This window comes from Rhincodon typus, chromosome 6 (assembly GCF_021869965.1).
Source record: "Rhincodon typus isolate 14 chromosome 6, sRhiTyp1.1, whole genome shotgun sequence".
NCBI classification, from domain to species: domain Eukaryota; kingdom Metazoa; phylum Chordata; class Chondrichthyes; order Orectolobiformes; family Rhincodontidae; genus Rhincodon; species Rhincodon typus.
This window is the reverse complement of record NC_063337.1, coordinates 38,885,150-38,899,617: the sequence shown is the minus strand read 5'-3', so window position 1 is coordinate 38,899,617 and position 14,468 is coordinate 38,885,150. Positions and strand designations below refer to the sequence as shown.

Genomic DNA, 14,468 nt, shown 5'->3' with positions numbered 1-14,468 from the left:
CATGAACGAATAAATTCACGAAAGAAAATGCACTTTATTTTAATAGTCAAGGCTAACACTCTAGCCAGAACCTTGATGAAATCATGAAATGCATTGTGGATCCTGCTATAACTAATTTCTACATTTAATGGGGGTTGCATGCATCAGGGTTCCAAAACGTTCAAAAATGTCTTGGGAAAATTAATAGATTTCCTGATCCTTTCAATGCCTATGAGCCTACTCTTATTGGCAGTACCTTATGAAATTAGACCTCTACAACCTTACAGATAGGAACTGCAAAAAGCACAATACATTAGTTTGGCATAAACAATCACCAGATGAATTAATTGTATGTTTATTTAACAAAATTTAAGATTCTCTATTTCTCGCTTACCTTTTCTCCCCCCTCTGGATGAATACTCTCACATACAAGGTGGGCTTTAGCAAGTTTTCAAATCTGCCCTCACAGAGACTAGATCCTATCTAATATGTTGATCTTTAACTAGACATTTTCTTGGTTCCGAAAATAGCAGTACTATGTATCTTTGTTGACACTATAATAAAATTAGCAGTATTAAGGAACTTAGCTATAAAATACATGAATGTGATATAAATAACTCTGGTCATACCTTGCAAATGACACACGTCCATCGTTACAAACCATGCAGGAGGTAGACATGTTCAGAAACAGGATCAGTCTGAAGGATGATTCTGGCGCAAGGATGTCTATTCTGAGATCATTGTAAAGTCACGTAGACAGATATGTTGACAATACTCACTTGCTCAGTTTCAATCTATCTCAACCAACCCTATGATTGTAATTTGTGCAACATGAAACTGCAATGCTAGTCTATATTGGGTTCTTCCCATTATGTTTTATTGGAAGAAGGAAGTTGAAAACACTAATTATTGCTGACTTTATATTCAGAAATGACACAGACTCAGAATGATGCAGCTTTTAGTTCCTGTCCATCATTTTCTGTCCAATCAAACTACATTTTCCCACTAAAATAGAAAATAGAAATGTCAGGTACATGTTATTAGCTGTATGTACAGTAATGATATGGAGTCATTTCAAGATCTTTAGTTTGGAAATTGTTTGCTGCCTAAGAATCCCATAATAGTATGTAAAAGACAGTGAATTCTTCTGCAGTTTGTCAAACTTCATAAAATACTGACTTTTAAAGTTGTTTTGATTTATTCATTCATGGATGTGGGCATTACCAACAAGGTTAGTATTTTATTATTCATCTTTAATTGCTCTTGAGAAGGTAGTGATAAATTATACAGTCTGTTAGTAAAGGTGTACGTACAGTGCTTCTAGGTAGGGAATTTCAGGATTTTGAATCAGCTACAATGGAAGAAAAGTCAGAATGGTGTGTGACCTGGAGGGGAACTTGAATGTGATAGTATTCCCATGTGCCTGCTGCCTTTGTTTTTCTAGGTGCTGGATTTTTGTAGGATCAGAAGTGCTTTGGAAAAGCCTTAGCAAATTGTTACAGTGTATATTCTGGATGGTACATACTGTAACCAATGTAAACTGGTGTTGGCGAAACGGAATACTTAAACTAGTGCCTATCCCTAATTGTTGCTATCCTCACTTAGCTATTTATTCCAGATTTTTACTGAATTCAAAGTTTCTTTATCTGCCATGGTGATATTCTGATTTGTCCTAGATAATGTTAAGCTTTTTAAGTGTTTTTGGAGCTGCACACATCCAAGCAAGTGGAGAGCTTTCTGTCACATTCCTGATGTGTACCTTGTAGGCAGTAGAAAGAATTTGGGGATTCAGGAAATGAGCCACACATTGCAGAATACACAACCTTCAACCTATCCTTTTAACCACAGTATTTATATTGTTAGTCCAATTACAGATAATTCTCCAATAACGTGATAGTTGCATTCTTGTGTGACCTCGTGCTGCAGAAAATTGTTCTATAGGAAATTGTCATAGAAAATCACATTATAGGGATATCACTATATATAATCACTATACCTGTACAGCAGAAAGTTTGCATTATCCAAACAGCTTCCACTATTCATCAATCGTGTTTTAGCCAATTGGCGTTAACGAAACACGTGTTATAGCAGAACTACCTGTATATTTCTGGTCAATTGTAACCACCCAGGACATTGATGTTGAAGAATTCAGCAATGGTAATGCCATTGAATACTGTGGGTCAATGATTTGATCCTCTTTTGTTGCTGGGTTGAGATGTTTGGCCTCCATCAACTGCAAACATATTCCTTTGTGTTATGAATTACTCTAACCAATGGATTCCCTTTATTTTCAATTTTTCTAGGCCCCCTTAATGACAAATTCTGTCAAAGACTGCCTTGGTGTCAAGGGCAATCATTCTCCATTCACCTCTGGAATTCAGCTCCTTTGTCTATGTTTGGACCAAGACAGCACAAGGTCTGGAGCCAAGTGGTCCAGGTGGAATTCAAACTGTGCATTTGGTGAGTTACTGCCACTTGATAGTAGTATTGATGATACCATCGTCAATTTACTGATGAGTGAGAGTAGTTAGTGGTTATCAAACTGCAATTGTTCTGTAATCAAGGCTTACGAAGGTAAATTTCCAGTTTGTAGATGCAAATTTTGTAGCTGTACTGGAAGAATTTGGATAAAAGTGCAGCTAGTACTAGAACATGAATCTTAAGTACCATGGCTAGGATACTGTTGAGACAAATAGGCTTTGTTGAGTACACTCACCTATTTCATGAGACAGGTTGCAGAGCTTTGACCTGAAATGTTGGGTAGCGAGATTATTTAGCTTATTGTTTTTTCTGTTTAACATACAAATAATCATGTATTGTAGCTAAATTTTTAGAGACATCTGATACAGAACCTGCCTGCTATTCCACAATCATTATTGAGCTGGGGTCGGTAATTGTAGAGTTATACCAGGCCATGTGGTTACATATTGTAGACGAATGCAATTCTGCCACTGCATCTCATGAGTGCCCAGTTTTGAGTCACTACATCTCTTCTGAATCTACACTTTTGTGAACAGTGGTAATACCACACTATACAATAGAGGTGTCTTCAGTATGCAGACAGAACTTTGTCTCCACAAAAACTGTGTGGTGCTCACTCATGGCAGTAGTGAAATGGACAAAAGTAACTGCGGTAAGTAAATTAGTGAGGATAAGGTCAAGTAGGTTTATTCCCTGTGCCGATTCTATCTCTACCTGCTGGAAGGCCAATGTAACAGATATGTCCTTCAGGATTCAGTCAGCTCTAGTCAGCACTGGTGCTAGCAAACATGTCTTGATGATAGATATTGAGGTTCCCACTCAGAGTTCATTCTATGCCCTGGTTATGCTTAACATTTCTTCCATGTGATGTTCATCGGTTGAAGGGTGGTGGTCAGATAATCAGCAGGTATTTATCAGCCATCATCTCTGGTGGGTCTGTCCTGCTGTTGGGATAGGATGATGATGGTGAGTCTGGACTATTGGTTGAAGAGTATAGAAGCATAGATAATTAAGGGCAGGAGTAGACCATTGAATCTTCCATTCACTAAGAGCATGGCTAATTTTCAACCTACAACTGTGTATATTGGCATTGCACTTTTAACATAAAAAAACACATCAAATTGCTTCACTAGAATATTTGAAATCAATTGCTGACATGGTGCCAATGTAGGTTGGTGAGCATAGGGATGACATTAATTTGTTCATCGTATGTGTATGGTACTGGTTGGGCCAGCATTTATTGCCCATCCCTAATTGCCCTTCAAAATGTGGTGGTGAACCACCTTCTTGAACCACTGTAGCCTTTGGAGTATAGATACAGCTGCTGTTTGAAAGGGATTTGTTGCAAATCAGGAAATGAGCAGCCAATGCTTGCCTTTACCCATAACCATTAATGACAAATTCTATGTTATAAAGCAGAGGTCGATACCGCCCCGCTCCTGATAACTAAAACCAAAACACCCTGAGAGGCTTACCTCGCATCATACTCTATTAAAAGTGTGGAGAGTGGTATAACCTGCCTCTTACCTCCCCCTGACTGTTATAAAGGGGGAGTTAAATGAAGTGAACTCCTGACAGTCACTCAAAATTAACAAGTAATAATTTATTTATCTAACTGTAACAGTGAACAAATTAACAGAACTACTAACAAACCGAACAACACCCCCTTAACTACTAACTATTCCCAAATAAAACGAAACTCTAATGGTATGTTGTTCCCATAAATACAAGTCCCACTTATATAAACGCAAATTTAAAAAAAAAGTTAAAACTTAATCTCTCAAAATTACAGCCAGGATACATCTTCCAGAATACTCTGCTCCCTCTCCGCTGTTCCTCAGTCAGGAACACCTTTCTCCGTTGAATTCTAAGGTCAGGAAAGTCTGTCTCCGTCAACTTCTTATGTCAGGTTATATTAGCTAAGTGTGCTGCTATAACTTTAGTTAGATAATGGTTAATCTGGGAGTTTAGAGAATTCTGTGAGAGCCAGTGATTTTGTATTTGGATCTGATGGGTTGTTAACTCTATTAGATAACAGTTGCTCTCACACCAATTTTCAAATACCGTCTTTTTTTATACTCTTGATGACCTATTAATTTCTTACAATAGGATTGGTCCTAGGTTGTCAAAACCATCAGATTTAAATTTAATGGTTTTTAATCTCTAAGTGCCTGATTTAAATTAATTGACTGATATCCAAACTGTTGTTTAAACAAACTACTGCCTGGGTTGCTAAGGACACAGCCCCCGATACAAATGTTTCAATTTCAAGAATTCTCTGTGCACCTGCTGCTTCTTGCAGACACGTTTTTTTCTCCAAACCTAGAAAAAACACATCATCTTTTAAAGGGACCACGCACCCCCCGCCATCATTTTACAAACATCAAATTCTAACATGCTGCTTTCCGATCCACAAATACTCTGCCCAACTTTGCAAAATCTATTAATCCCAATTTTAAAATTAACAATTGATGTGGGATTATTTGCTATTTGTTGAAGAGAACTCAAAGCTTTGACTTAATAGAAGCATTTCCTAATTTCACTCCTGATAGGTAAATTCAATGTTTTGATGATATCTCCTAGTCTTAGCCTGCCTGATAAGCAAGAATTGTTTCTCCCAATGTTCTCTTTAATATTTTCAAAACTTTGATCAAATTTTCTTTTAATCACCTACTGTCCAGCAAATACTGTCCTGGCTTGTGTAACCATTTCTCATAATTTAGCCTTGGAGTAAAGGTATTATTCAGGTAAATTTATGCAACACTCTTTCCAAAGCAAATACATCTTTCCAAAGGTGCACTCCTCAGAATTGCTTACAGTATTCCAGGTATAAACTGACAAGGATTTCTGAACTGAAGTATAACTTCTACCCTTTTGTATTCTAGTCCTCTAGATATAAAGGGCAGTATTCCATTAGCTTATTAGATTATTTTCTATAACTGTCCATGACATTTAATGCTGGAATTTCATGGGAAGAATTTAATAATGTCTCTAGAATGAGTTTGTTTGTGGGGTGCATTGAATCAGCCAGGAAGGTATTGGATGAAAAAAACTGGGGAAATTATAATAGGGAACAGAGAGATAACAGAACAATTAAATACATATTTTGGTTCTGACTTCACAAGGGAGAACATAGATAATGTTGCAAAAATGTTGGGGAATTCAGGATCTAATGACATGGAGGAAATCAGGGAAATCAGTATTAGTAGGGAAATGGTGATGGGCAAATTGATGAGATTAAAGGCATACAAATCTCCAGGGTTTGATAATCTATATCCCAGAGTACTTAAGGAAGTGCATTGCAAAACATGGCTGAGTCAGCATGAGTTCAAGAGCGGTCATGTCTGACAAATCTGTTAGAATTCTTTGAGAAGATAACAACCAAGTTAGACAAAGGAGAGCCAGTGGACATGATTTATTTGGATTTCCAGAAGGTCTTTGACCAGGTGCCATACAGGAGGCTGCTAAATAAGAGAAGAGCCCCTGATATTAGGGACAAAGTACTGGCATGGAAAGAGGATTAGCTGACTGGCAGAATACAGGGTTGTTTTTTCAACAAGAAAAACCGGTGACTAGTGTAGTTCCACAGCGATCCGTGTTGGGATGAGAACAATTCTGAACGAAGGAACTGAAGGCATTGTTGCTAAGTTTGCAGATGACACAAGGAGGGACAGGTACTGTAGTGTAAGTGGGGAGGCTGCAGAAGAATGTGAACAGGCTGGAGAGTAAGCAAAGAAGTGGCAGATAGAAACATGTGTGGGAAAGTGTGAAGTTATGCACTTCGGTAGGAGGAAGAGGCAATTTCTAAATTTGTAAATGGGGAAAATCTTCAAAAATCTGAAGCACAAAGGGACTTGGGAGTCCTAGTTCAGGATTCTCGTAAGGTTAACATGCAGGTTCAGTTGGCAGTTAGGAAGGCCAGTGCAATATTAGCATTCATTTCAAGAGGGCGCAAATACGAGATGTACTCCTGTGGCTGTATAAGGATCGGGTCAGACTGCATTTTGGAAATTTATGAGTTTTGGGCCCTGTATCTAAAGAAGGACTTGCTGCCATTGAAGGGGGTCCAGAGGAGATTTATAAGAATGATCCCAGGCCAGTCTTATGAGATGTGGTTGAGGACACTGGGTCTGCATTCAATGGGGCTTAGAAGGTTGAGGGGGGATCTGATTGAAAATTACAGAATACTGAAAGGCCTGGACAGAGTGGGCATGGAGATGTTTCCACTAGTGGCAGACACTAGGAGCCAGGAGCACAGCCGCATAGTGAATGGACGACACTTTAGAACTGAGGAGGAATGTTTTCATCTGGATACTGATTAATCTATGGCACTCATTGCTGAGGAGAGCTGTGGAGGCCAAGTCATTGCGTGTACTTAAGTCAGAGATAGATAGGTTCTTGATTGGTAAGAGGAGTAAGGGTTACAGGGAGAAGGCAGGAAAATGGGTTTGAGAAACATGTCAGCCGTGATTGAAAGGTGGAGCAGACTCAGTGTTCTAAATGGCCTAATTCTGCTCCTATATCTTATGGTCTTTTGACTGCATTGAAATCTGTTTGCCAGAGTTCTGGTCAGTCATTCAACTTTGTTTTACAATTTTTTTGCTTCTATCAAAAGTACTTACAATGATTCCAATCTTTGTGACATCTGTAAATTTGACTGATCTGTGGGTCAAGTCTTCCAAGTTTGGTGTAAGTCTCTAACTGTTAACAGAGAGGACTTCGCAGGTCTGACTGAGCTGATGTGTACAAGTCCTATACCTTGGCAAATGTTAGGTAGTCCATCCAGTTTTATTCTTATTAAAGTGTTTCGCTATAATTTGAAGCTATTGAGTAGCTCACTGTACCATTTCAGAGGGCAATTAAGAGTAAACTATGTTGATTTGGGTCACATATATATAACTTAGGCAGATCAACTTCCTACAAAGAATTAAGAAAATCTGCAAACATACGTAGGTCTGGACTCTTCAACATTCAACAATGTGATATATAGAGTTCCCTTTTGAAAATCTAACATATCAAGATAGTGTTTCTTTCAGGAGAAGGACGGATACATTATCAAAGAATTAAGTCTGCCCAAGCTATGTCAGTTTTACAGTGAAGTCATTATGTGGAGCTCAGAGCTTGGTTTCAAACTCTTTTTTAAATACTTGGCACAAAATTGGTTGAGCCTTCATTTCGATACTTGTTACTATCTGAGCTGGAAGAAATTTGAGCTAATCCTCAATTTTCTGTAAAATGAGACACTTTCTCTGAATGAATCTTTTGTCACTTTAGAATATTCAATCAAAAAGAATGTCAATTTATTTTATGACTGTAATTGAAAGACGTGAGAAACTTTTAGTTAAATTGCACAACTGAGGCAGACTGGCTACAGAGGGCGTTCAAACAAATGTATTACACTTTTTTTTCAAATGGTTATGTTGACCTTAGTTCTAGAATCCACTCACTGATTGAATTGGAGGAGGAAGAAATGATTTACTGTAAAAGTGATGATTTATAATTATGCAATTTAATCAAGCTTTTATTCACCTGCTATACTATGTCCTTAAAAAAAACAAAATACTCCAGGAATCTAGAGTATTTTGAATTCTAGAATTCTAGAAATCTAGAAAATCTGAAACAGAACACATAGGAAACACTCAGCAGATTGGGTTTTGCCTGTGGTAAAAGAAAGAGTTAACAATTCAGGTCAAGCAACCTGAATGAAGCACCTCAATAGGTTTTGCTAAGGGTGCTTTATAAATGAAAGTTGTATGTTTAAGTTGGTCAATAATTTTGAAGGCGGTTTTCCTTAAATAAAATCAGTAGAGTTAAAGCGGAAGTTACTCAGATTTCAGCTTTCTCAAACACACTACACATGATTAACTGTCACTGGGGAAGTTATAGAACAGAGGAACACAAGAGGATGTTGCAATGGAAAAGGAACTTCATGATCTTCAAGAGGTTCAGCAAAATTTTTCCTGATTCTAAAGCAGATGTTAATCTTAAGGGTCATGGTGTAAACCAAAATTGCCAACAGTGCATCAGATATGAATGGAAGTTGAATGATATTTTGTATTATTAATACTTCTGATGCAACGCATGGCTAAGAATGTGGCTGCAAAAGTGTGCAGAGTTTAATGCTGCCTTCTGTGGCACAATTGAAGAGGATATTTTACTGATACAGTGCATTTTGAATTGAACTCAGCTGCAGGAATATATGCATATAATTGCTGAATAAGGAATCTTCCAAGCTACTGATTACGTGCAATAACCCAGCAGTTAGTAAACCTTGGGAGACAAAGTGAAGAGGTCAATGATTATTAAGTTCATATTTCTGAACAGAAATGTCATGAGTGACTTCAGGAGATCAAGAATACTCTTTACCTCACTGATAAACGGATACTGTTGATTTCATTAAATCTGTTCAACGAATCACGTATTCTGATGCAACTACAACACTGGCATCTAACCCAACAAAATGGAAAACTGCCCTAATCCTGCCTAAATTCACCCCATCAGTGTACACACAATCATCAGTAATGTGATAGAAGGTGTTATACTGTCAACAGCATTTACTTATTTTTAATATGTTAAAGTGATAAACATAATTTGATATATTTTCTACAGCACACTAATTTTAGAAAAATATTAAATGAGTAGAATGCAGAGTTCCCTAAATTACAGTCACAATTTTGTTCAGCAATTTTAGTAAAAAAGCTGATGGCGTTCTGATAGAAAGAGAACAAGTTATACTTCATGTTAGTGCATGTTTTTATTTTGTATAATGTAGATAGTGCCAGTTTCATTTTGTAGAAGAAATTCACGTACTTAGCAAAAAAACTCAATAGACTTTGTCTTAGTAGTGTATTTTAATGTGCAAGGTGTGCACAATTTTATAGTGATTAATAAATCCAATTCTAAAAGGTTAAAACTATTTATAATCTAAATACAGACAAATGTATATTGCGATATATAGCTTTTAAAGCCAAGATATTTTTTAAAAGGTAAGCCAAACCTTATTGCAGATACTATACACAAACGATGCAGTTCATAATGACAATAAGTGAACAGACAAGTCAAAATTAACAACATTTTAAAATTAATACAAGTGCACATTTTATGTTGCAATATATTTTAAGGGATCTCATATGAGATTTGAATTGTGATAGAATCTCTAGGTACTTGTTTTAGTTGCAATCCTACTTCATGTTCTTATTCAACTGGGCAACAGCAGCTAAACGTGAGTCTCTCCATTGTCTTCGTGCATTGAGGTTTTCTGGATCAGGTGGAATTTTCTGAGACACTGCCTAGATTGTTGAGAGTTATTGAAGATGTCATTACATTTCATGTTGAACATACAAATTAGCAGCATAAAGGTGCAGCTTGATAGAGTGTTTAATTTTCAGAATTTGTTAAGCAAGGGAATTTTGTGCAGGACATTTTGTTTTCATTAAAAAAGAATGGTCCAAGAGGAGAAACCAGACCTGGGAGCAGAAGCCCTGAGGTATTAATTAGGTGGGCAGGTGATTAGTTGGTAGACTTTTACGATTGTTTTCTTCTGTACACTGGAGCAGTAGTTTAGACTCGTACAGGGGAGACATAAACACTGGATTAAATTTATAGTGCAATCACATAAACACCATAGTGTAACTATGGACAACCGTTGAGTGATATTTCTAAACTTGAAACAAGATTAGTTAAAGATGATAAGGCAGCTGATGTGTCGCAGCTGTAGAAGTTGGAAGCCAGTAAATAACAATGTCATCTAAGATAAGTACATCTGCAGTAAGTGTCCACTGTTCCAGGACAGAGTTGATAAGCAGAAGTTTGGATGTGAAACACTGCAATGAATCAAGGAGGGGGCAATAGTCACACACCTTAGGCGAGATCCATGGTCAGGGACACGAGTGGGTGACTGTGTCATGATCCCAGCAATACTGTCAGACAAGTCAGATCTCAGAGTGAAACCACACTTGATAGCCTATAAGTTTTATTTTTCCAATTTGGTTATCATGGTGGTCAGTCCACTGAACATATTCATAAGAGGCTGCCAAAAAACTTCTAACAAAGGAACTTCAAAGTTTATTACCAAGGAAGTGGGGAAGAAAACTATTTTCACACTACGTGAGAATTATTTGAAACAGTCTTATTACGAAAGTCAGCAATACAGATTCAAACCTTTTTCCTTCAACAACATCCATATAAATATTTAAAGCTCAGTAAAGGGTCACCCTTTGATCATTTTAAAGTTCCTTGTCCAATTAGCATGGTAGTACTTGGTTTCTTTCTGGCAAATTTCTGTATTCACTTGATTCACATTTTTTAGTTAATGCCTCTTCATGAGATCCTTAAACAAATCTGCTAACAAAACTTACTTATTTCTTAACAGCAGTTTCTTAAACTCTTCTTCCACAGCCTTCTGTTTCTGGAGCTTCTCAGGACCTCGACCTCTTTCTCCTGTTTACCTCAACTGTTCTTGGAGACTGCTAAACTGCACTGCAACTAACATGAGACTTTTCTCTCTGAAAGAAACTTACACTCACAGAGTGTCTGGATGGTCCTCTCTAAAGAGAAACTGTTCCTGTATCAAAGGACATCTTGTTAGGCAACAGGACACTTTTTTTCTATCTCTTCTACTCTTGTTTTCAAAACCACATAGACTACTTACCTAAAGGGTTTCTGAAAAGCTTCATCTAAACACACGTAAGCAAAACTTCAGACACCCAGTACCATGCGCACAACTCAAAAAAGAAAATTAGGTCCTTTCCTTCTTCACTTTTATGGTATAGATTTACAAATCACACTTAAAGCTCAAGATAGTTCTGTCCTCTTTAAAGCTCAAGTTTCTGAATAATGAAATATCTTGAATTTGCATCACAACTGTAAGAAAGGTGATGGGGAACAGTAAGTAGCAATGGCAGAGCCTCAGGCTTTGCAACTGTCCAAAAGACTTGGTGTTTTGCTGCCTGTAGAGATGAGAAAAGGGTGTGCAGGGTGCATGAATGCACTTTTGACAGTATTATGGAGGGGGGGAACATTCAACTGGGGGAGGGAATTAAGTGACACGTAGTTGTAGGGATTAGTATGGTTAGGAAGATAGATCCTGTTCTTTGCAGCCAAGAATGTGAGTACTAAAGGTTGTGGTGACTGCCTGGTTCAAGGTCCAAGGGCATTTCCCGAGGTGGAGAGGAACTTGGAATGAAAGGAGAAGGACACAGTTGTTGTGCTTCATATGCATATGCACAACAGAGGCAGGACTAATAAAAGAGGTTTTACTGAGGAAGTATGCACAGCAGGGGCTAAATTAAGAAGCAGCACCTCAAAGGCAATAATCTCCAGGGTACCACCTCAGCCCAAGCAAACTGTAAGAGGGTGAACATAATCAGAGAGTTCAATATTGGTCTAAAGATTTGGGTGGGGAAAATGGATTTTGATTCATGATGCACTTATACAAGAACTGCAGAAAGAAGCCATATTGTGGAAACAGCCTTCACACAAATTGACATAAAACCAATCTCCTGATGAATTGTATAACTAGCACTGTAGAAAAGACTAATTTAAATAATGGGGTGGATAGTGAATGTGAAAAGAGATTGGAAAGTTGAAGACAAAGTTCAAGGCAATAGTGCAGAGTAGAAAGATGGGTAATGATAATCAGAATGTGATAGAAGAGGCAGAGTGTACAAACGCTCGAGTGCACCATCAAGCAAGGTCAGAGTAGGGAAAAATAGTAACAATTCAGTACAAAAGGCTCTTTATCTGAATGCATACTGCATTTGTATCAAAATGGATAAATTGATGGCATACATAGAAACAAATGAGTATAATATGATAGCCATGGTTGCAAAGTGATCACATTTGGGACTTGAATATTGATATTTTGGGAGTGACAGGGAGAAATGAAAAAATGCAGTTCCCTTCTTAATAAAGGATGAGGTCAGAACAGTCATGAAATCTATCTTGGTTCATAAGATCAACACATGGGATAGAATCCCATAGGGTCTTAAGCGACGTGAACCATGATGACATTTGGTGCAGAATCAGACGAAAAGTCTGGAAAGACGCAAATCTGAGAGGGGTAACTTGCTGTATCTTTTATACATTTGTCAAGCAGTGAGGTGAGTTGCCATTTAAGAGAGATTATAGCTTGTTAAATGTCTTATTAATGCTGCAACTACCCTAATTAATATGCAGCTTCCTATCTTATCAAATGTGTGAACAAGCTTTATGTTCAGATTTCTTTACATGGAAGTCAGAGGCTGGGACCTGGCAAGTTCACTTCACCACTGGCTGCGACCAGCCTCTATGTTGTTCAGCACCAAATAGCAAGTCAGGGCATGATCTGCAAGCACTAGCCATATTCACTCTTTATCCACAGAGTTTGACATGTGACATTTTCCAATGCCTCATGATAACCATGGCACCTCACTGATTGCAAGCCGCTTAGGAAACTCAGACTCGTATTGCACAGCGCACCAGCAACTAGCATTGAATGTCTGCTGCAGGACACTTAGTGCACAAGGACAGACATCCAGCCCACGGACTGGACCAGGCTGCATCTCATTGCTGCTTGTGATCTCTTAGTGCTTGCTCATTTGGAGCTCACAGCATGCATACCTCGCCTCACCTATCAGCACAGTCACACAACCAGGCAGCTTGCCTTGCTGGTTTGCAGTCCTCCATCAAAAGGGCAGACATCTTGCTCTACGAGTATATGCTATGTCAATCTCTTTTGAGGAAGAGAGTTTGAAAGACTCACAACCCTCTGTGAGAAATGATTTCTCCTCATCTGTATTAAATGGATAACCTCTAACTTGTGACAGTGACTTCTAGTTAGAACCACTGAAATGTTACAACACAGAAAGAGGCCACACAGCTCATGGTGTCTGTGCTGAAGGTGACTTACCAATTCCTGGTCTATAGCCTTGCAGGTTACCGTCCTTCAGCTGCAGATTGCAGATTCCTTTTACATTAGTTGAATATTTCCTCTTTAATTACCAAGCTGTGCAGTGAATTCCATTATCCACCACTTTTGGGGTGAAAAGGTTTTCCTCTAATTCTTCCATCAATGACCTCAAATCTGTGCACGGTGGTAACTGACTTGTCTGTTTCTCTTACCTGTTCATTCTAAACAAGACCATTATTATTTTGTATACCTCAATTAAGATGCCCTCAGCTTCCTCTGGTCTCAGGAAAATTACCTTAGCCTATCCAAGACTCTATCTAGCTCTTCCTAGTTCTACATTCTCCTACAAATACAATTTCCTTTCTATGTTCACCCTGTCAAAACCTCTCCGGATCTTATCTGTTTCAAGCAAATTGTTTCTTATACTTCTAAACTCCAGCAGTTACAAACCTGTTCAACTTTTCCTCATAAGGCAACCCAACCTTTCCAGATATTAGTAATCTAGTAGACAAAATCAGAAATTGCTGGAAAAACTCATCAGGTCTGGCAGCATTGATACAGAGAAAGCAGAGTTAATGTTTTGGGTCCAGTGACCCTTCTTTGGAATCACTTGAACACACATCTGTTTGTTCTGAAGAAGGGTCACTGGACCCGAAACATTACCTCTGCTTTTTCTCTCCAGATGCTGCTAGACCTGCTGAGTTTTCCCAGCAATTTCTAATTTTATTTCTGATTTCCAGCATCCACGGTTCTTTGGGTTTTTTTGATTAGTCTAGTAAATCTTCTCTGAACTGCTTCCAACACATTTATATTCATCCTTAAATAAGGAGATGAAAGATATCACCAATGTCTTGTATAATAGAAGCATAATCTCCCTAATTTTGTATTCAATTCCCATCACAATGAATGATAACATTCTATTAATTTCCTGATTACCTGCTGTACTTGCATACTAACTTTTTGTGTTTCGTATACTCAGACAACTAGATCTCACTGTTTCTTGGAGTTCTGCAATCTTAATTAATCACTGGTATGAGGAGCTTATAGACTCCCTAATGAAAGATACATTGTAGGACAGAGTATAAATCACGGTATATTGGGGACTTATAGGAAAGGTACT

General features: G+C 38.0%; 1 protein-coding gene across 3 annotated transcripts in view; it reads right to left on the bottom strand.

Moving 5' to 3' along the window:
• Nucleotides 1-9,195: 9,195 nt before the first annotated feature.
• Nucleotides 9,196-14,468, bottom strand: part of cryl1 (crystallin, lambda 1) — a 112,681-nt gene continuing 107,408 nt past the window's right edge. For 2 of the 3 annotated variants that reach the window (XM_020530113.2, XM_048598072.1), the window contains one exon: nucleotides 9,196-9,749. In XM_020530113.2, the coding sequence (XP_020385702.2) occupies nucleotides 9,642-9,749 (108 nt within the window). In that variant the 3' untranslated portion in view covers nucleotides 9,196-9,641. The remainder of the gene's footprint in view (nucleotides 9,750-14,468) is intronic. The other variant, XM_048598071.1, reaches the window with a different exon arrangement.